At 34.8% G+C, this 23,977-nt stretch overlaps 1 protein-coding gene across 3 annotated transcripts in view; it reads right to left on the bottom strand.

Annotated features, from left to right (window-relative positions):
• Positions 1 to 23,977, bottom strand: part of si:dkey-220k22.1 — a 112,150-nt gene that overhangs the window by 15,473 nt on the left and 72,700 nt on the right. For 2 of the 3 annotated variants that reach the window (XR_012406911.1, XM_001336167.9), the window contains exon 4: positions 14,267 to 14,416. Coding sequence is in view for 1 of the 3 variants with exons in the window: in XM_001336167.9 (XP_001336203.4) it covers positions 14,267 to 14,416 (150 nt within the window). In the remaining 2 variants the exon portion in view is untranslated. Of the gene's footprint in view, positions 1 to 14,266; positions 14,480 to 23,977 lie in introns of all 3 variants that reach the window. The other variant, XR_012406912.1, reaches the window with a different exon arrangement.

Raw genomic sequence — 23,977 nt, 5'->3', positions numbered from 1 at the left:
CCTGAGCATTTGATGCTATAATTATCACTGTCCACCATTCACGTGCCTGTCAGAGTGTAACTCAATTTCTGCCTCAGCTGTGTCAGATAAACAGCACAGTGACATGAAGGAAGCAAATCTCATGTAACGTTTGTGAGAAATACTACAGTAAAAACATTCCTAATGATTATTTGAAATATTAGTTGTGGAGTTAATTCAAGCCTTTTAATGAGTCACAACACACAATGTCACACACACACGCACACGCACACAAGCACAAACACACAGCGCGTGCGTTTATCTTCGCACTGTTTTTGCACGCAATCGTGACAGGATACAAGTCAATAACTGTATGGATATCTGTTATGTTAATGTACAAAATAAACCTGATTTACAATCCACAAACCGGAATTGAAGTGTCTTCTTTTATAATTGTTCTGACATGCGGATGTGGAGATTAAGACAGTAAAATCGCTGTAAATTATTACAAACATGCAATGTTTTAAAACTGTTTAAAGCTTATAAAACTCATTCTTGATCACATTTGATGATGATTGATGATCGCAGAGAGCTGAACAAATCTTTTATTCACAGTTATTTTGCGCATCATGTCTTGTTGATATGATTATATGCGTTACTACGGAGACGTTAATACATGGCTGTCAATTAAATGCGGGGAAACAGCACTCCTATGTCACGTTGCGGTGAGCCTCAAAATGGGAGGGATTATAGATCCCATTTTAACATCAGGAGACTCATTGTCTTTACATCACCCCAATAAGTGCCCTTTATATATATATATATATATATATTAATATATAATGCTATATAACTACATACTGTATAGAGCCCTATTGCACATTGCTATAATATTAAAGAAGATATTATCAACAGAGCCCCTATTTAATAAATCCTTCCTGAATAAAAGTGTTAGCTTAATCTCCAGACACTGAAAGTTTGGATGATACAGTTTATACAGAAATTTAATGGACTGGATAGCCTTTCAAACTTCTCCAAACTAGTGCATTTTGAAACAAGGCTTCAATAAAAACCTTAAAGAAGAATAATAAATAAATAAAACCTGTGCTCATCCCTGAATATGGATGTAAAAATACATTATTTCAAAGCTAGAAGCAGAATTGATTTTATAACCTGGCCCGATGCAGCAGAGTTAAAATAAAAAGAGAGAAGAGAACAGAACTGAGGAGGAGAAAAATGGACAGTTCAAGCAAAACCCATGTTGAGCCATACAAAGAGGGAGGGAGAAGCAATAAGACAGACTGTGTACCTGCTGTGAATCAAATACATTTAGCAGAGAGGCAGTTTCTGTTACAGTGAGTCAGGGGCTCTATGACCCTCCTATCATCCTTTGCCCAGACTCAGCACCCGCATACAGCCGTCAGCGGGACATAAAACCCAAAGCTCCAGGCAGTGATGTCCACCCCGGGACTACTACACTGGAAGACGCAATTTTCCACATTTCTCAAGCATGAGGGCAATAACCACCATGGTAAGATAATGACACAAGGAAAGGACGGAGAGGGACCGAGACAGAAAAGAGCAAATTTGGATACAGATCACCACCACGGTAAAAAAAAAGCCCTGTCGAGACAAAGAGTTTGAAAGCCATTTGAACTGTACATGATTACTACAACACAGAATCTTAACATTCAGGTTCGAGAGAATGAGAAAACAAAGAGAAAAGGCTGCTGGCGTTGGTAGTGAAAAAAATCAATGTTCTCACTCACACACACACACACACACACACACACACACACACACACACACACACACACACACACACACACACACACACACACACACACACACACACACACACACACACACACACACACACATCCTTTGTTTGATCTCACCTGTACAGTGTTTGTTTTCCCCCTAAAAGCTTTTCCGCTTCTTTTAGTGGTAGCAAAAACTTGACCGAAAAGTCAGCTGAAGCAGATGTCCCAACATATTACAGCATAAAAAGGTTTCCGGTGACACAGGAGAAAAGCTTCCTCATGTTGATGTGACTTGTGACGATAGTGTCTAAAATGAGGCTAGTTAATGTTTAACCAACTACCGGTTGTGTGGCTGGCAGCAGCTTGGGTAGTGTAGTGACCTTATCTTCATCAGCGCCACACAACGCACACAACGCCTGACGCACCAGACTCCCAACAGGTAAGGACATGCTCAGGCTATAGACACTCCAGCAACTCAAACACTTCCTGACCACAGTAAGAGGAAAATAACACACATACACAGATAAAATACAGTACCTCATAGAGTGATAAAGTTAGATGTACAGCATACATTCACAGTTTAAAATTAGCTGCTTACATTTTTACTCAAAATAAAGAAATGCAAAAGGTTGCCACTGAAGCCAATTAAACAATCGCTGTTGGACATTTTATTCTAATTTTGCGATAATTCACACACAGCACTGTTGCCAGCATGTTACCGCAGCTGCCCCTTTACAGTAATTTACCTGTATGTTTTACAGTAGTATGGCCCTACCGCAATTTCATTTTACAGTAAAATGGCCTATCAGTAACTTCTTTTTACAGTAAAATGCCCCTTACCACACTTTAATTTTACAGTACCATAATTTATAGTACTTTAACTGTAATTCCTCATTAACCATTTAATTTTTGCCTTCAACTAAAGCAGCAATACTTGATTACAGTAGAATACTGCAAATTGCTAATATACAGGAAGTTACTGTAAAAGCTTTAAAATGACCAACAATGCAGTGCATATTATAGCCTTAACTGAAGATGCAGCAGTTGATCAGGTCTATGTCATGTGCTAAAACAACAAGATGGCACAGCATATTTCAAGATGAAAATGTAAGGATTTATCAGGCTCCAATTTTAAACGATTGGTTCAGGGAGCACTTTACACATGGTTTGACCAACACTGAGTCCAGACCTTAACCCTACTGTGCCGGAGAAGACTGGGGAAGGCCAACTCTCTTATTATTTTCTTAGCAAAAAATGTATGCAATTTCAAATGGGAACAAATGTTTTGACATTGCAGAAGCATACTGAAACAATGTCACAGGCAGAGAATAATGTAGTCTGTGGTTTTCACGACACAATTCTTTTAACACAATAAGAAATAAAGTAAGATATAATGGCTCCATAGGCGAAAAGGATACAGATATAAGTGAAACACTATTCTAACTTATTTTCTTTTTTACACTAATGAGTCACAGACACTTAATGACTTGCCTGAGGCAATTATACGGTCTTCAAGCTGTTTTAATGACATTTTTTGGTGGTTTATACACTAACTGAGTGATAATATGGGATGTGAGATATTCAACTGTTTATTGTGTGTGCTGTAATGTGTAGTAAAGTTCACTCATGCTTTACTAACGTCTGAACTACTGTACCTACCACATTTATTTCTGCATTGTTTGCATTTCAGATACAATGGAAATTATTTGAGAGACAAACCTTTCCTACATCAAAAGCCATTTTAAGATTCACTGTGAATAATTCACTTTCACAGTCAACCACAAAGCCATAAAGAAAATAGCAGAGGAAAAAAAATCACATACTTTTTTTCACAGACTGAATCAAAGCTGAAGCTGTGATGGGACAAAGTGGGCGACTTCGTCAAAATTACAGCAAGTGACAATGTGTGGCAGATAACAAGCAAACCACTGCTAGGTTATTTTCCATGCAAATTCAGCCAGCATATGCAAATCATTTCACTAAGGAAATCTAGCCTTGGCAAGAAGACGAGAAAAAAATCTATTCAAAAAGGAGCCGTTTGTAAAGAAAAGACATTGCAAACTGCTGAGGAAATTTCAGTTGACAATAACTGGATGAGTTTATAAACTACATGGACATGCTTAAATTCTGATCTCGATTGCAGATAGTAATTGCAATATTATAATGTATGAGACAGCCATAGTGGCATAGATGACAAATATAATATGCTGTTCATGCAGATATGCAATTCAAACATTGTCGGTAGGTACTATTACAGTAAAAACAGCAATATTGTGAAATACTATTACAATAAAATGTTTTTTTTAATGCATTTTGAAACAATATTCTATTTTATTATGTATGTTTAGTATGTAATTTGTTCCTTTGTAAGCATGTCTTCAGTGTCACTGATCTTCTGCATGATTATGAGGAGGGTCATAGCCCAGTGTTGGACAACTTAGTTGCTTGGTGCTAAGACTCATATTTACATATTTAATATCTCAAAAACTAAAGAGATGCTTATTGATTTTCACCGTAACTCTATTTCTAATGCTACTACTACTACTATAAATGGTATTGTTGTTGAGACGAGTGAGTGAGTATAAATACCTGGGCACAATCCCGGATGATAAACTGAACTTTGAGGCCAAAAAAAATCTTATTTTTAAAAAGGCGACTCAACGATTGCTTTACTTGAGAAAGTGGAAAGGATTTAATTTTAAGTTTCTTCTTAGGACATTTTATCCCTCTTTTATTGAGTCTCTTTTAACTTTTGCTGTGATTTGCTGGTATGGTAATTTGATGGTAACAAGTAAAAACAGACTTTCAAAAATTGATCTTCTAACAAAAGATTTTGGGCTCAAATCTAAATAGTATTTGACACATGTATAAGGTAAGTGTCGTAAAGAGGGCTATGTCCATTTTAGCAGATGAGAACCACCCTCTTTATTCAATGTTTTGCCTCCTGCCATCAGGCAAAAGGTATACTAATTCTAGACGGGCTAGTTCTAAGAGATATTTGCATTCATTTGTTCCAACTGCAGTTGGGTTACTTTAAGTTGTTTTTTTTTTAATGTTTTTTTTTTTATTTTTTACTTTATTATGATTAATTTTATTGTTTACTGTTACCTCTATGTTGTCGAGTGTGACCTGTTGCTGTTAACTGTCGGCTATTCCTGTAAACCTAATTGCCCTTTGTGGACAATAAAGACATTACAATTCCAACGCCAATTCCTTCAGAAATTATTTTAATATGCTGATTTGATGCAGAAAAACGTTATTATTATTATTATTTTGCAAGGGCTTAATCTTTGAGGGAATAATAATATAAAAAATAATAATATAAATAATAATAATAATATTTAATAGATTTATAAATTTTTTATAATAATTATTTTATAATAATTCAGCAAAACCAATCATTTCACTAAGCAAACATTATCAACGTCTCCAATTTGTAAAATTAACTTTCAGATTGCCATAGGCTGTTACATAGTCAGAACCAAGAATCAAACATTCAGTAGTCCTGTATGAATTAAATAAATTTTATAAATTATTATTTATAAAAATAACTTGCTTACATATAAAAAGCAACAAAAAACAAAACACAAAATGCAACGAAGACATTGAACATCAATTGGTATTATTTTAAAGACATCCACCAAGACATCTGTTTATTCCATATGATATAAATAATTGATTGAATTTTTTTTTTCATTTAACGTTTAGTAACATCTGCCCTATAAAGCCCCTTTGAACTCTTTACAGATCAAATAAAGGCATTGTTTCCCACAAAACCTGACAAATAATGACTGACGGCAGGATTTGTATAGCCGTTCAAATTACATTTACATATTAATAAGACCCATGAAGAGTGAAAGCAACAGACACAATATGGTTAAATATGTACAGTACTGAAAGATTAAGACTTGTAGGATCTCTGCGCTCTCGAAAAAAGGCTTAATAATTGCATATTCTTTTTAAACTCATCCAGCTTGTTCATCAAACAATAAACACTACACGACTGCATGAATTTATAATGGCAGAAGGGAGAGATTCATCTGAGTCTGTCAGTTCTGCTTCACTTACAGGTTCTCATCAAATCATTAATGTGTGTCTGTTTATTTAGAGAACTCATGGGTTTTGATTTAACAACACATAACTAAAAATGTCAAGTCCACATCAAGAAAACAATAGGAGGTACTAAGAGTGTCTTGTTCGCTGTTCAGGGCAATCGATTTCACTCTGTCAGAAAGACAGAACACATTTGTAAACTTAGAGGCGTTGCAAGCACAAACCAAGAATTACTAAAGCAAAGCAAATCCGCTCATTTGTAGAGATTAAATTACTGACTTCAGAGGGTTTGAGCTACAAAGAACTGATTTCAGAAAAGCTACTTCAAAATCCTTTTCTTCTACTGATTCAGAGACTCAAACAAATTAGTAAATGTGTAAAACAGATACCTCAGATAGGGGTCAATGCAGCATAACAGTACAACTTTACTGAACAGAATGAACAGCGCTACTGTATTACACTGCATTATTCGTAAAAATTAAAATGCTCCGTTCAAGACAAAAAAAAAAAAGATATATTAATGAAAGTTTCAAACAAGGAACAAGTCAAGAGGGAGTATGATGACAGGACTTTTGGGTGAACTAACCCTTTAATGAGGCCAACTACTACAACTATCTCTATTAATCCATTTATGTACATACTTTACTAGTTCTGTCTGGTAATTTTCTGCAATATCAGCTCTCGCAGAGCCTCCTCAACTTTCTGTATTACTCCGTCCACATAGATTGGGATCAATAAACTCACTACACTTTGACAAATATTGCAGCTGTCGGACAACATAATGTTCTTTTTATGCAGGAATGTTGTTGGTTAGTTTGCAACTATGTAGTTTATTCAAAAGGATAGTGCCTATTTTAAATCTTTATAAGTTTGTAGATAAAGTGCTTTGGCATCCATCAGCCTGTCATACTGTGCAGAGCAAGAACGGTTGATGTTCCGTTACAAGATGGCGCCAGAGGAGAAAAACTCAGCATAATTTCAAACTACAGCTGATCAAATCATTATAAAACAGGTGACTTTCTAAGTTGACTTCTCTCTTTTGTATGTTGTAGTGCTGTATTTATACCATAATAATTGTAGTGTATTGAGTGTGAGATGGGACTAACATATCAGGAATGTATGTATGTTGTGTTGGCCACTCTTAGTATAACCCAAAGTTACTTTTTGGTTGGCCATCTATTTGTTTTTTAATGAGTCTTCTGTTTTTGTTATTGCACACTACAGTAGTACAGTAAAAAGAAAGAAAGAAGAAATGCCCGCATATGTTTAGCGTTTTTCCTTATTGCAAACACAACAGTAATCTGGTAATGTATGCGCTGTTTTGGCTTTTTCTGGGTTAATTATTGTGATCTTTCGATTTGCAACAGAGAAATACTGTAGACTGATATCATTTCATGCCGTTCAGCATATAATCTTAAAATGTCAGCAAAATTAGCTGTTTAGTCATCATTTTAAACATTACGCTAGAGAATCATTCAAATATTAGCTTTAAAGGGATGTGGGTGAAGTAGTAACGGTTTCTGCTGTTCTGACAATCAGCTGCAGATGTGAGGTGAGTGGCGGAAGAAAGTAGTTCCTCGTACAAAAGAATTTTGAGACTCTCTGTGTTTGATTTTCTATTTTATACACACGATTAAGCCATCAAACTGTTGTATAAACACAACATCATACGAGCAGCAGAGGGACACTAAGTCACTAAAATCAGGTGTGGGTGTATACAGCTATCTTGCACTCTTAAGTCCCATATATATATATTTTTTTTTTCTAAAACATCAGGAGAATGTTGTCTGAAAAATTATTTATACTCTTTTAATAAACATACATAGCCTTACAATTACCTAAACAAAGAAATATGCATTCGAAATATACGTATAACTAATATTCAAGTACCGTTAAAAAAGTTTGGGGTTGATATAATTTTTTTGAAGGACAAAATGTTTACCAGTAAGTCTGCATTTATTTAATCAAATAAAGGACATATATTTATATAATTTATATGCATCTGTAAAGCAGTTATATTGGGAAATATCATGAAACTTTAAAACTGTGGATTCATTAAAAAAAATGTCCAAATGTATTTTCTTCCTGAATTTTCAGTATCATTCTAGTTTTTAGTGTAACATGATCCTTCAAAAATCTATTTAAACTGATAAGTTTCAGCTCAAGAAACACTTCTTACTGTCATCACAATTGAGGAACATTTTTTTTCTAAACAAAAACTTTAATTCATTAAAACAAGTACTGATCTTTTGCAGAGCAGTGTATTATAATATATTGAATATATTAAATGGTATTAAAAATGATACAAATAAAATACACTGCACATACAAGCAGAAAAAAATATTGTATTATGCATTTAGTTTGTGCAATTCCCTACAGCAGTCTGCTTTATACAAGAAGAGTGCTTTTTAATTTAACGCGACAGTACGGGAATGAAACAAACCATCATATTTACATAAACCCTCAACATCAGTGTTAGCGTTTGCTGTGATGAGATGAGATGTAAGTGAAGAGCTGGCTGTGAGTGCTGAGCGATGCATCCAGACTGTAGATGACCACCAACACAATGAGAGCGAAAAGAGAGAAACAGAGTCCCCGAGCACCAGCCGGACGCTGACTAAAACTGGACCACATAAGTCAAACAGGAGTTGCGTTATGAGCTGTTCGCCGTTTCATTTCTCTCGCTAAAACTCAATATTGGATGTCTGGTTTCAAGCTGCTGTTTTAAAAGCGATCTTTCGAACTGTGATATCACAGTTCTCTACTGCAGAAATGTCTAGTCAGTGTTAATGACGTTCAAGCAAAGGGCACATCTTTATGATTGAGTTAATCAATGCACAATAAATAACCACTCTGGCTTTAATCCACAACACTTAAATGCGTAGGGAGCTGTACTGAGCTTGCCAAGCTACAGGATAAAAGGTTTATTCTTTATTTGGGTTAGCACTTAAGGTTTATATACAGTCATAGTTATTTTTGTTTAAAACAGCTACAATAGGGCAGAAAGTGTGAAAGAGATGGATGCAGCTGCTACTTACAGACATAAAGTACTTTATTGGCATTCACGATTCTATTAAGATTTAAATTAAGCATTTGACTTTTGATTCTTAAACTTTCTGATAATACTGTTCCCATCATGCACTGGACATTTTGTTTGTCCAGGCTGTGGATTAAAGCTAATAATTTAAATTATAATGTTGCATTTTTTAACACAGACCAATCATTTCTATTCATAAGACCACAGTATATCATCAGAATCAACTTATTTGATGGAATGTTGCACTTTTATTTTAATCTTAAAACGATTAAAACAAGACTTACAGTATATAAGGTGTATGCACAGCTAGTGTTTCTTACCATACTGATAAACTTCTGGTGAACAGTTAATCTGGCTTTTTTTCAATTATATACAGGTTCTTTTACAGCATCAATGCTGTAATGTAATTAAAATACAGTCAATTAAACAGACTTCGGCGTTTATTTAGTTGTTCAAGCGTAAAATGAGATGAAAAGCCATTTACACGCACGCGCCCATCAGAGTCCCAGTTTATATCTTTTATCAATCAGGCAGGGGACATCGTTGAGTTTTAGAGAAAACAGACCTTAAACGTTCAGATTTGGTAACTGCATGCAGTTCACCGGAAGCGCTTCACCCAGGTTACTGCAAAATTAAAAGTCATTCTGCATACTTCTGCATATACTCTATTATGGTGATCACCAAAGATTCAACTAAAAATTCTCTTTAATGTTCTACTGTAGAAGAAAAGTCACCTACATCTTCAACGGCCTGAAGGTGAGTAAATTAAAAATCTTTAATTGTTTTTGGGGGGTCAACCATTGCTTTAATTAAAAAAGTAAGTAAAACTTACAACAAAGTAAAATGTACCTGAAACAGAATATTGTGAAGTAGTCATGACTAGGGCCAGACAGAATCTGCAGACATTTCTTGCTATTTCTGTGCAGAATTTTGTAAAAAATCTGTGGATTTACATGGAATAATTAGAGAGTTTTATAACTAACAACTTATGAAACAAAAATAATAAATTTGTAACTTTTATTTAATGTGTTCAATGCAAGTCTAATAGGATTCACTTATTTGGTAAACAAGCAAGTCTCTTATATAATAAATCTACTAAAATACATAGAATTATACTTTACAAACACTATTGGGAATAAATTATATGAACATTTTCATATTAGTCATTAATATTCCTTGAATTAATGTAAAATTAAATTGATTAAATATAAATTTACATACATTTAGACAAGTAAATAAATAGACTCGTTGGGCTAAAAATCTGTGGAAATCTGTGAATTTCTGTAGGTGCAGATTCTGTGTGGGCCTACTTTTTATTTACACATCTTCCTTAAGCAAATTTGAATGAATTCAATATATAAAAATTACTTTAAAACATTTGAGTTCTAGAAATGCTACATTTTCAGTGTGGTCTTTGGGGCTGCTGCTTTTTCAGCACATAAGAGTTTACACTACAAAATAAATACAATAAAATGCATGTTGGACTGAATGTGGTCAAAAAAAAGCTGTTAAAACCCCAATTACACCAGATTTAGCATCATCCACTTTCATCAAACTGCCAAAAAAATCTGTAAATGAGGCAGAAGGGCACCATCAAATGAAGTGCAATACGAAGAGGATAAAAGTTCTTTAACTGAAGGTTTTTTTTTTTCAAAGCAGTTATAACTGAAAGAAATCCCTCTTGGAAACCTTTATTTTTAAGAGAGCAGAGCTCTTGAAGCGGAGACTTGAACCAGCAACCCTTCAATCTCAGCGGCAGAGCTAATGCCTCCCATGGTGCAGTGCAGGATGTAAACTAATGATCTAAGCCATGTGCTCTACTCTAGTGCTGAGTGACCTTTACAGCAGCACATGTGTGAATTAATCACTTCCATCCTCCTGTCGGTGCTTCCACATTGTGATTCGTTTCCATTGTTTAGATCCCTGTAAAACACTGTTTCCCTATCAAGCTCTATATAGTGTAATCTAGATGCCGACCAACAGTATATCCAGCTCTTCAGGGAGTTTTGTTAATAAAAGTGTGGCCTTGATGGGTAAATGAGGAATTCATTTAACACTCGTGTGCTCCCCTGTACCTCATCAAGCTGCATCATCAGGGATTTACGGCCAGAATAAAATAAGGTCTGTCTGCTAATCAGCCGCTGTCCTGACGGTGCTGGTTATTAGCATTCCATTAGCATAATCACTAATCCTCAAAGGATGAACCTGTAGTTCCCAGTTCAGTGTGGACTGCTTTTTTGCATGCAGGCATGATGATGAACGCATTCTTTCTTTTATACACTATTTTCTCATTAAATACGCTGACGGGAAGCCTTACTTTTCGAATTAAGACTCAATCCACATTCATAATTCATTAGAAAAGTTTTGGAAGGCTATATACCGTATAATCTCAAAATGATGTTTATCTGTAGCTCTTGCAAATTAATAGCAGAAGTTCTGGAAAAGTCTGAGAGATAGAAAGAGAGAGAGATGCACAAGCTCTGGGCTGGAATGCTAGCTTGCTTTTGAATCCCATGTTCTGTAGCATACTATTGTAGCATACTACATACTACTGATTTCCTGATGGTCCTCTGTAGGCATCATTTGCATAAATATAATCGACTGACAATTATAAAACCCAGATGGATTTGCTAATGCATGATTTGATTGAAAAAGCCTCCATCAAGAAGAAAAATGTAACAGTTACAGTACAAATAAGAGTGCAATGCTAAAAAGCAATGCTAAAAATATATATATATATATTTTTTGAGAGTTTAATGAAAGTACGGGTGGTTTGTGGACAAAAGTCATGTCTAAAAAGAAGCAAGCAAAGACTCTGCAGGAGAGCAAACAACTAGACATCTTAAAATCCCAAAGAGGGTAATTACGAGTTTGGCACTATGGTTGGTATAGATGCTAGAATATGTTAAGTAAAGCTCTGATTACAGGTGTTTGCCCTCATGAACACTTATCATTAAAAATTAAATGATAGTGGTAGTTAACCATAAAATTAACTACTGAAAGTTCACACAGTCATTTTCTAAAATATATATTTCCATTTTAGGAAATCAAAGCATTTATTCAGAAAGAATGCACTTAATTGGTCAAAACTGGAAAGTTTTTTAATAGAAAATAAAACAGAAATGGTGTCAAATTAAGAATATATTAAGCAGGACAATTGCTTTAAACATTGTGTTGTTTCTCTCCTAGCAATGACACCAAAATACATAATTCAGTCACAAAAAGCAAGCTTTTGGTTGTCAAATAAGTCAGTATTAGTGAATTTATGTAAAGGGATGTAGAGCCATAGTTGCTTTGTAAGCAAACATTACTTGAATTTGACAAGACCGGCTATTGGCAGCCACTTCAAATGATGAACAGAGTTGAGAAACTACAGTTTATTGTAGACTGCTTTTGCTGCCAAATTCAGATTTCATATTACTGGCTTAGAGCATTATAATAATCCCGCATGGACAGAACACAAGTTTGAACAAGAACAGGAAGGGTCACATTTTAATGTTGTACAAGACAAGTCAACAGTACAGTGGGTTTGTTCAAGCAACGTTGTCTGCGAAGTATAGTTGACCATTAATCACAAATCCAAAGGTACTAGGTGTCCTGGAAGGTGGCTGAAGTCCCTAACTGAGTGGATAACTTGGTAAAGCATTGGGTTTCCTAAAATCACAAGCAGATCTGTCAAGAACTAAGCCATGAGGCTTATCTATCTATCTATCTATCTATCTATCTATCTATCTATCTATCTATCTATCTATCTATCTATCTATCTATCTATCTATCTATCTATCTATCTATCTATCTATCTATCTATCTATCTATCTATCTATCTATCTATCTATCTATCTATCTATCTATCTATCTATCTATCTATCTATCTATCTATCTATCTATCTATCTATCTATCTATCTATCTATCTATCTATCTATCTATCTATCTATCTATCTATCTATCTATCTATCTATCTATCTATCTATCTATCTATCTATCTATCTATCTATCTATCTATCTATCTATCTATCTATCTATCTATCTATCTATCTATCTATCTATCTATCTATCTATCTATCTATCTATCTATCTATCTATCTATCTATCTATCTATCTATCTATCTATCTATCTATCTATCTATCTATCTATCTATCTATCTATCTATCTATCTATCTATCTATCTATCTATCTATCTATCTATCTATCTATCTATCTATCTATCTATCTATCTATCTATCTATCTATCTATCTATCTATCTATCTATCTATCTATCTATCTATCTATCTATCTATCTATCTATCTATCTATCTATCTATCTATCTATCTATCTATCTATCTATCTATCTATCTATCTATCTATCTATCTATCTATCTATCTATCTATCTATCTATCTATCTATCTATCTATCTATCTATCTATCTATCTATCTATCTATCTATCTATCTATCTATCTATCTATCTATCTATCTATCTATCTATCTATCTATCTATCTATCTATCTATCTATCTATCTATCTATCTATCTATCTATCTATCTATCTATCTATCTATCTATCTATCTATCTATCTATCTATCTATCTATCTATCTATCTATCTATCTATCTATCTATCTATCATCTATCATCATCCATCCATCCATCCATCCATCCATCCATCCATCCATCCATCCATCCATCCATCCATCCATCCATCCATCCATCCATCCATCCATCCATCCATCCATCCATCCATCCATCCATCCATCCATCCATCCATCCATCCATCCATCCATCCATCCATCCATCCATCCATCCATCTATCCATCCATCCATCGTAACGAGGGGAAATGTATTACAGGTAAATCATTTGTGATGTACCCTTCTGTATTGTAATATCTGGGAACACTGAATTTACACACCTGCCCTTTTGCTGCTCTATGTGGTATTTCAGATCTTACCTTACATCAGCTCGCATGAGTACAAGAACATTGCTGCCGTCAGCAAAACCAGCAACCCACCCACAGATGAACAAAACAACATCACATATTTCCTCACAAACACATGGCAAAAAGAGAAAACTGCCTATAGAGACGGAGCACTCTGGGACTGATCAAAACACTGTCTGAATAAAGGCACAGGAATCACCCCTATCCATTCTCGCCATAGCATTATATTTATAAACATATCCTCTGAGGCTTTTATTCAGAGTGGAGGCCCAGACAGGAAAGGAAAAAAAGTTTCCAGTTTCACTTTCACTTGAAATAAACCTCTCTTCTCTTAAAAGTCTCAGTCCACCCACACAGAAATACAGGCAGCATGCGGTTTGCCAGAATGATGCAATGAACATAATGCAAAACAGATGAGAGAAGAGGTACTCAGCATTTCCCAGATGTGGAGATCTCCTACAGCAGCAGCCAGTAGGAGCTCAATCATAAAGTTAGCAGGCTATGCTAATGCTATGCTAGCCTGAGGTTGATGAGGACTCACCCAGCTTACAGCTGCCTGTGGAAGTGACGCTGGAGCAGGGGCAGGGGATGCAGGGCTCCGTCACAGGAGACCCGGGCCTTCGGTAGAAATTATACTTGCACTTCTCACAGCTGCGTCCTTCAGTGTTGCCTTGGCAGTTCACGCAGATGCCTGAGAGAACAGAGGGAGGGAGAGAGGGTTGAATAAACAGACCAGCAACTCTGACTGACAGGACTTTGGTCCAGTGAGGTGGACGAGAGAAGAACAGAGTTCAATGGCGCAAAACGAGGTAGACATAACAAAACTGAAGTTAGGAAAGAAATGGGAAGGGGTGGGGGGTAGAAAGATTGAGCAAACACACTTCTAGGAAGCCACTTCCTCAGATCCTGCCAGAGCATGTGCAAATCTAACGACAAAACCAGGGTGCTGCAAAAACAAATAAAACGCATTCAAATTTGAAAGAGGTCTTTTAGTGTGTGCCAGTAACATTCAAGTGAACCCTTCATGGGCTGAGTGGTTTGAAATGCTTTTATTGTATTGATTTGAAGTGTTGTTTGAAAGCCGAGTGAAAAGAGAACACTTTAATAAGCGATTGCATAACTTGCAGAGGAAGTGTAAGAAACCACGCACGCGCACATATGCACACATCAGCACATGCACACACACACACACACACACACACACAAACTGAATGACATTCCTCTGATTATTACACGACATGCCCAACCTGACATGTGCATCAACCGTGCAGTTACTAATTGGAGAAAAGTGACCGGCTGAAAAACAGTTGCAAGTGTTGAGGGGGTTCATGACCTCTTTTTTTCTTTAGGCCTGAGAAAAAAAGCAAATCCAAGGCACAGTAATGAATGAGCGGAATGAAACCGCATAAGGACTGGGTGAGGATCGAAGTGTTGTTTTGGATCTGGAACAGGATCTGACAATGATGTTCCGATTCACATGCTGATGAACACCTGTGCAACTGATGCCCTAAAGAGAGTTCTCTGTTGTGCATCTGTTCTTTTATCCTACCCTTCTAATGACTTCTTCGACATGCAAACAGTATATAAATGAGGAACCAAAATATGAAAATTCAGATGTTTGATGAGGTTTTTCTGTTTTTTGTGACATCAAAATGGCCTGATACAACCGATTAAATTTGAACACTTCATCTGGCTCATTTTACACTCATTTTATAAATATATAAATGTAAACTGCCTCTAGACAGACAGATATAAAAATAAAAAACTTTATAAAATAAATATCAAAAAAATAATTGTAGCAGCACTGTGGCTCAGTGGTTAACATTGTGCCTCACAGCAAAAAGATTGCTCCGTTGGGTCCCAGCTGGGCCAGTAGGCATTTTTATGTGGAGTTTGCATGCTCTCTCCATGTTCATGTGGGTTTCCTCCGGGTGTTCCGGTTTCCCCCATAGTCCAAAGACATGCGGTACAGGTAAATTGAATAAACTAAATTGGCCATAGTGAATGAATGTGTGTGAGAATGTGGGGTGTTTTTCAGTACTGGGTTGCGGCTGGAAGAGCATCCGCTGCGTAAAAAAACATACGCTGGAAAAGTTGGTGGTTCATTCCCCTGTGGTGACCCCAGATACAGTAAATAAAGCCGCCTTTCCACTGCACACGAAATTTGTACATGACTGTCGGAATACTCCCTCTTGTGGCTGTCGCACAGAATATTTAGGGAGAGATGCTGTTCCTGCAGTGTCCGTAAAAAAGGTGTGCAAAAGCAAGAACCTGCATTCTCAATTCGTTCACCATGATTGAATGAATGAATACTAGAAACTCATAGACCGCTTTGGAGGAAATGTGGAGACAACATAATATTATAATATATTTTTTATTACTCATTAATAAATATTTTTTTTAATAAACTTTTTTCGAATTCAAGAAATAGCGAAAAAACTATAATTTCTCATCTCGCACGAGCGAACATGCTTGGACCACACTGGAATATATTATATGCGGTCAGTTGGTCGCATACGGTCAAGTCGCAGGAGTTCAAATATTTCAACGGATCTGCAGCTCAATCGGATCCGAATTTTCTGCATACTGAGATGAACGAAACTCCACGCAGCTCCTGGACTACTCTCTATTGGAAAAGAAATGAATATTCGCTTGTCATTTGTCGTTTGCAGTGGAAAGGCATATTAAGGGACTAAGCCAAAGGAAAGTGAATAATTTAAAATAATTGTTTATTTTATGTAACATACAGTACGTGAAATCCATCATAAGAATTTCATAGTAGTAAATTATTACAGAATTTACATTTAGGTTGAACTGACCATCCTTTAATAATAACTTGTGCAGATTAATAACAAAATGGTTAAGAAAAGTGTAGTCTGCATGTCTTCTGCTAACGTCTTATGGTCAAATAATTTGTTATTTAATGCAAAGGCTTTCATTACATTACATTTGCATTTATGCTTTTAGCAGCTGCTTTTATCCAAATTACAATAGCGGAGAATAAGCAATTCCTCACATTCATACATTTTTAATTGCATCATCAAGGGCCAAATACGTTTTGGGACCACTGCATTGCTCAGTGAACAATTATCGCAGACAGATAGATTAATGGCACAAATTAAACAAGCAACAGCCACAACTAATGAAAATCTGCATCACACAGGTATAATCAGCATTACTGGTATCATGGACTGAGTGTGTGTGCAGTTGTCATTGACATATATACTGTATTATTATTGCTAATCGTCTTATATGACTAAGATACATCATACAAAAGGATGGCATTAGAACATTTAGAACTGTGTTAGCCAGTTATGTTGTAAATCTACAATATAATTCTTAATAACAAATTCCAGTAACTAACCTCATGTTGAACTTATTTAATAAAACAAAGTACAACACATCCAGTGATTAGAGAAAGTATTTAAACATTTTTTTTTCATATTTCATCATTTGTAGCCTGTTGTTAAACTGTTTTAAATCATGTATCCCCCTTCATATACTTCAAATAATAGCAAAAGACACAATATTGATTTGTTAACTTTGTGTTATAGATCCACATATACTATATATTAAAGACATCACCCAATACAGAAAGAAATTAACATTCTGTCATCATTTACTCACCCTCCACTTGTTCCAGACTTATTTAAGTTTATTTCTTTTGTTAAACACAAAATATGTTATTTTGAAAAATGTTAGAAACCAATAACTATTCATTTCCATAGTATTTATTCTCCTTTCTAAAGACATCAACAGTTACCAGTTTCTAACATTCTTCAATATATCTAATTTTGTGTTTTGGAATCACTTGAGAGTGAGTAAATGTTTTTTGTATATATGTATATCATTTTTGGAAATGAGAATTATCATTTTTTTTTAAATGAAATAATTATATCAGTATTAACTTTTGCAGGTGATTAGTGCCACAAGTCTTTTTAAATATAATGCTACAAGCTGTGCACATCTGCATTTGTGGATTTTATGGATTTGCATTTGAGGATCTTGATGCTCTAAAGATCTGTCAAGTTTGAATGAAGAAGTGGCTACAATTTGGCTATTTTTGAATATTTTAATATAACGGACACCTTTTTGTTAACCCAACAGCAAGCCGTGATGGTTGGCATAATTACAGCTAAAAAGGTCTTACTTAATTGGAAATCTCCAAAGGCTCCCTGTTATCAGAGATGGTTGAACAAGCTGCTTTATGTCATTCAAATGGAACAATGTCTTGAATACACATACATACACATGCAGTGTACACACACGCACGCACGCACGCACGCACGCACGCACGCACGCACGCACGCACGCACGCACGCACGCACGCACGCACGCACACACACACACACACACACACACACACACACACACACAGTTGAATTATTAGCCCCCTTTGAATTATTTTTTCTTTTTTTTTTATACTTCCCAATTGATGTTTAACAGAACAAGGAAATTTTCATAGTATATCTGATAATATGTTTTCTTCTGAAGAAAGTCTTAATTGATGTATTATGGAAAGAATAAAAGCAGTTTTAATTTTTTTTAAAACCATTTTAAGCACAAAACTATTAGCTCCTTTAAGCTATATATTTTTCGATAGTCTACAGAACAAACCATCATTATACAATAACTTGCCTAAATACCCTAACCTGCCTAATTAACCTAGTTCAGCCTTTAAATGATACTTTAATCTGTATAAAAGTTGCTTGAAAATATCTAGTCAAATATTATTTACTGTCATCATGACAAAGATAAAATAAATCATTTTTTTTTAAAAAATCAGAGTTATTAAAACGTTATGTTTGGTATTGTGTTGAAAAAATATTTTTTCCGAAAAAAAATAAAAATAAACAGGGGGGCTAATAATTCTGACTTCAACTGTATATATATTATTGTCAATTATTCTTTACCATTTTTTTCTTATTTTTTGGAATATTGTACACTCAAAATTCAACTAGGCATGTATTGGATTTACAAAATAAAAATTTGTCAGATTGAAAAGAACAAATCAAGTTTACGTATGTTAAATGATTAATTCATGTTATTTGAAACTGAATCAAGAAATAATCAAATGAATTTGATCAGAACATGTTGATTTAATGAGACTGAGACGCTTCAAATCGACAACTCTCACTCTGGAGAGTCACTTCATGCATGTCAGTAGGTGGCGGTAGTGGGTTTGGATGTCACCATATGAAAACAACAAGAAGAAGTATCACCACGTGTTTTCGGCACAGTTTGGGAATTGGTTTTCCCAAGAGCTTGAATGTTATGCATGTTATGTTGTTGGCTATATGTTTTATATACATTTTATACTTTTACATTTTGAATAGGAGTACCAAAGTGAAGAAAGCTGTTTAAACTCAATTGGTAAAAAAATGATGTTAACGTCCTACAGGTATTGTTTGGGGATCAGTTTTCTTAAGAGCCAAGGTTATTAACATGTTTTCTGTCATTTAACTTGTCATATTGTCATTTAAAAAATGTCATTTAAACAACAATATTGAACAAAAAATTTACTAGCTGATTTAACAAGACATAATTTTGTTAAAGTAAAGCTTTAGTGTTACATTGAGTAAATTAGAATCATTTTAATTAGAAGAACACAATACAAACATTTTGAGTCAATTAGTTGCAAAGAAGTAAGACTGACATTGAAACCATGTTTTATCTACAAATGTGCTTTGTGTTCATACAACATGTTCAAAGCAGTTCAGGTTTACTTGATTGGATTAGATGCATAAAGTGTGCCACGATTAAATCATGTTCATTCAACAATTTTTTTTTGAGTGTACTTCTAGATATATTAAAAATGTTAAATAAAACAAACTATTATTTAAAAAAAAGTATGATAGGGATTGTTGATAGCCGTTTTTTTTTAATAGACGCATCATTGCAATGTTTCATCGGCGTGTTAAGGTTTACTGGGCAGAAAGTTCATATTCCAAAGGGGAACAGATTCTGAGAACCCCAGTCCCTGCCAGCCCTGAAAAACAGCCCAACTGCATGATGCTCCACCACCATGCTTCACTAATCGGATGGGTTTGTGAAGGTGGCCCCTGGTTTCCTCCAGACACGACACTTAAAATTAAGATTCATCAGACCAGAACAGTCCTTCAGCTGTGTGTGTGTGTTTTTTTTTTTTTTTTTTTGCAAAATTCCAAAGGATTTTCCACATTTCCACCAAACAGAGGCCAAATAGTGTGTTGCAATGATGGCTTTCCTTCAATAAGTGTCTCCAGTCTCCATATATGATCATGGAGCTTAACTGAGGTGACCATTACTGTAGCTTCTTGGTCTAAACTTAAACCAAGACCCTTCTCCTCCAACTGCACAATTTCCACTGTGAACCTTCAGTGAATCTGAACTTCATGTACTGCTCCCCAAAAGAGTGTTGTATTTGTACACTTCCCCAGATCTGTGTTGGCAATTCTGCCTCTACTCTCCAGGACATCAACCCCAAGGCTGTGTGTATGAAGTGTAGATTGATGTGGTAAAAATATTAACATACTGTAGCATCCAAAAATATATTGGAAATAATTAAAGAGTATGAATATTTTCACAAGGCAATGTATATTGCAAAATGCATTATACAAAATGGACTGGTCTTCATCACACTGACAAAGATTAAACAAATCCAAAAATAACTGAACAGTGCGGCATGTTAAAAAATAAGGTCCAGTTTGCAGAAAACCTGAGTTGAAATACATGATAAAATGACTACTGTACATCATGAATTAGTTTCTGTCTTCATGCATCTGTCCATTGATTGACAAAAGCAAAAGCATGAAATAATTGTATGTATAAAAGCAAAAACATATTCTTCTACTGCAAGACAAAGTGAACGCTATAGAGAGATCCAACTCACGGCTGAAAGCGCACAGATCAAATAGGCAGCGACTGTGTGTTTGAAAAGATGGGCTGCTGTCAGACCCACTCAACTGTGCATGTGTGTGTTTTTCCACTGGGTCTCCAGGGCCAGACAGTAAAGCAAAAGGAGGATCATTAGTGTTCAAACGCTGTTCCCTGCGTTGAAGACGGATGAGTGTCCGCAAATGAAGCCTTGTGCAAACACTCCCCCCGCTCCAGCTCTAACTCTTCTCTCATCTCATAACAGGACACTGACACAGAGGTCAGAGGAAAGCAAGTTCAGTCAGGACACAATCAATGATGATGTGAACATGTATAAGCATTAGGCTGTTACACAAAAACAAACACCAAAATGTAACAGAAACGAACAACTAATGTGAATAAAACATTACAGAAAGTGTAATACATAAAGTAAATCCTATTTAAATGTTTTAATAATTACATCTATTTTTAAATGTGTATTTTTTTAACAACATTCATAGAAACATTTAGCTGTTATGCGAGTCGGATGTAATTAGTAATTGCGCTGATGGACAGAGCATGTAATTTGACTAATTCAAAGTCAAACTATTCATTAGCAATAGTTACTTGTTTGTGAAGTAAGCAAGGACAACAGAAGGACGTGTTGTCTGTTTATTATTTTGTGTCAAGATCCACTAATCAACCTGAATGACTCATGACTGACCAAATTTTGCATTAAATGTATATTGGTTATTAGTGTTTTTACTCATTTAGCAGACGCTTTAATTCAAAGCGACTTACAAGTGATGATAAAATAAGTTCAAATTCAGAAAGTAGCAGTACGCTACTGTAAATTAGATATCTGTAAATTAGCAGTTTTCTGTATTTTAGGATTCATGTTTTTATTGATTTATTTTTTATTTAAGCTTTTCAATTGCATTACGGGAACTTGATCTTTCTTCCAGCAACTTTTAACCTTGAAAAGTTTTAAAAAGTGACTTTAAGAAAAACATTTTTAATAGTTGAAGTTTTATTGTACAAATACCTTGTAATAAATTGGCAGAACATTTTTTGTTATTTTATAGACTTATTTTATTCGAAGTAACAACCTTCTTGCTGTGAGGCGATTACCCACTGCTCCACCGTGATGCCCCAGACTGATTTCTTTTGCATATTATGTTTTGTATGACATATTATTATTTTCAAAATATTAAATTGTTAATAAAAATCACTTTGTTGAACTGTAGAGTTGAATTTTTAATAACTAAAGTTGACAGAGCAGAGATCAAGAGCCCATAATGCAATTCACAACCGTAAATAAACTGAAAAATCTTGTAAACTGTAATTTAACAGATGTTTTACATTATACACAAATGCTACGAAAAACCTTACTGTTTTATTTATTTATTTGGTTAGCATTTAATAGCAGCTTTGGTTTGTTCACAACACTAACCAAGTAAAAGCTTTATTACTGCTGTTCAGTAAGTGCCACCTACTGGAGAAAGTGTGACTGACTTAGCACTTACATTCAGTATGTTTAATAATATTTTGTGCAGTTGTTTTATATAACATTATTTCTCAAAGCTAAAGTCAGGGAACTATGTTTTTTTTAAGTTTACATAAATTTTGAAGATTATTATTTATATATTATTATATATTAGAATATTATATATTATTCATCTAAAATGAGTCACTGTGTATTCTAATGTATGCTTTGTTTGGGTCATGATTAAGCATATTTGTCACCATTATGTCTGCAGGAAAGTAAATAAGCACTACATCGTTAAGGATATTGTTTATATACTCAACTTTGCATTCTTCCTTGTTTTAATTCAAATCAAACAAATCAGCAATTGTTGCTTGCAAATATTCCCTAATCAAAAATGTATGTCTATCTAAAAAGGCAATCAGAATTGCTCATGCAAAAATCTAATTAGTGCATCATTAATTTTAAGGCATCCTGTCTGTTTTATGTCATAACATTCCATTCAAAACTGTCAACTCGGCTGAAGTATAATTTCATTGGCAGCTGCAGCACCATTACTGAATACACACACACACACTGGTGAAAGAATATCAAGTGCACAGATTTTGCAAGACTTTACAGTAAAGCAAAAACTCTGGATCAGCAGCAGAGAGTCTACACTGCGAGTCCACAAATCATCATTATGACAGTGGCAAGGAGTTCACTGAACTGGGAGAAGGAATAATGAGATGCATTAATTAGTGTGAGTGTCTGTGTGTGTATGACTGTGATTATGAAGACAGGTGTGGGAAAATCAAGCACACACACACACATGCACACGCACGCACAGACACGCACGCACACGCACACGCTGTCTTTAAATCAGTAAAAGGCTATGTGGAAGATCTAATCATGTAGTTGAAAATTGAGAAAACATGCCCCGGAATGAAGACACAAACAAACAAACAAACAAACAAACAAACAAACAAACAAACAAACAAACAAATGAATTAAAGATTCATATGATTAATAAAGATACATGGAGAAAAAAAATACATGTGAAAATATTCATATGTAGTAAGCTAATAAGGATTAAAGTTAACTATAAATAATTATAAACCTTAACTTCAACTTATTAGTTGGCAGCTAAGGAAACATTTCTAATGTTAATCCTAATGCTATAGTTATCTGAAACCCTATCTATATTCATTTTCTTATTTAAATAAAATTTGTGTCAGCAGATTTTTGATATACATTTTTGTAACTACTACAGTATACAAAAAACTTAAAAGTCAAAAGTAAATGTACATGTTAAAGTAAATGTAATTAAAACTATACAGAGAAATAATATGTAAAATGGCAAAAGCAAACAACAAAATTACTAAAACATATAAAAAACTAATGAAAATACATACCACTATAATTGTTAAATGATACACTACCTGACAAAAGTCTTGTCGTCTATCCAAGTTTTATCAACAACAAATAATAACTTCTAGTTAATCATTTGGTATCAGGAGTGGCTTATGTAAAAGGCAAATATCTCTATATTATGCTTATTTTACCAAAATAAAATATGAGCATGCCTTGATTTTTATGATTTAATTAGGACAGTAAGGTCTGGCTTTGCTTAGACAAAAGTATTATCACTAAACAGAAATAATGTGCAGTGTAGAATATAAAGTCATGACAGAGTGGAGAAAGAATTAATATTGTCTATGACTTGCATGAAGTTGGAGGACTGCATCCAAACATCTCTACCATAACTCAGATAACTTATTAATAAAGTCATCTGGAATGGCAAAGAAAACATTCTTGCAGGACTCCCAGAGTTCATCAAGATTCTTTGGATTCATCTTCAATGCCTCCTCCATCTTACCCCAGACATGCTCAATAATGTTCATGTCCGCTGACTGGGCTGGCCAATCCTGGTGCACCTTGACCTTCTTTGAT

This window comes from Danio rerio, chromosome 5 (assembly GCF_049306965.1).
Source record: "Danio rerio strain Tuebingen ecotype United States chromosome 5, GRCz12tu, whole genome shotgun sequence".
Classification (NCBI taxonomy): domain Eukaryota; kingdom Metazoa; phylum Chordata; class Actinopteri; order Cypriniformes; family Danionidae; genus Danio; species Danio rerio.
Note: the sequence above shows the minus strand (reverse complement) of the source record. Positions and strands in the feature narration are given on the sequence as shown.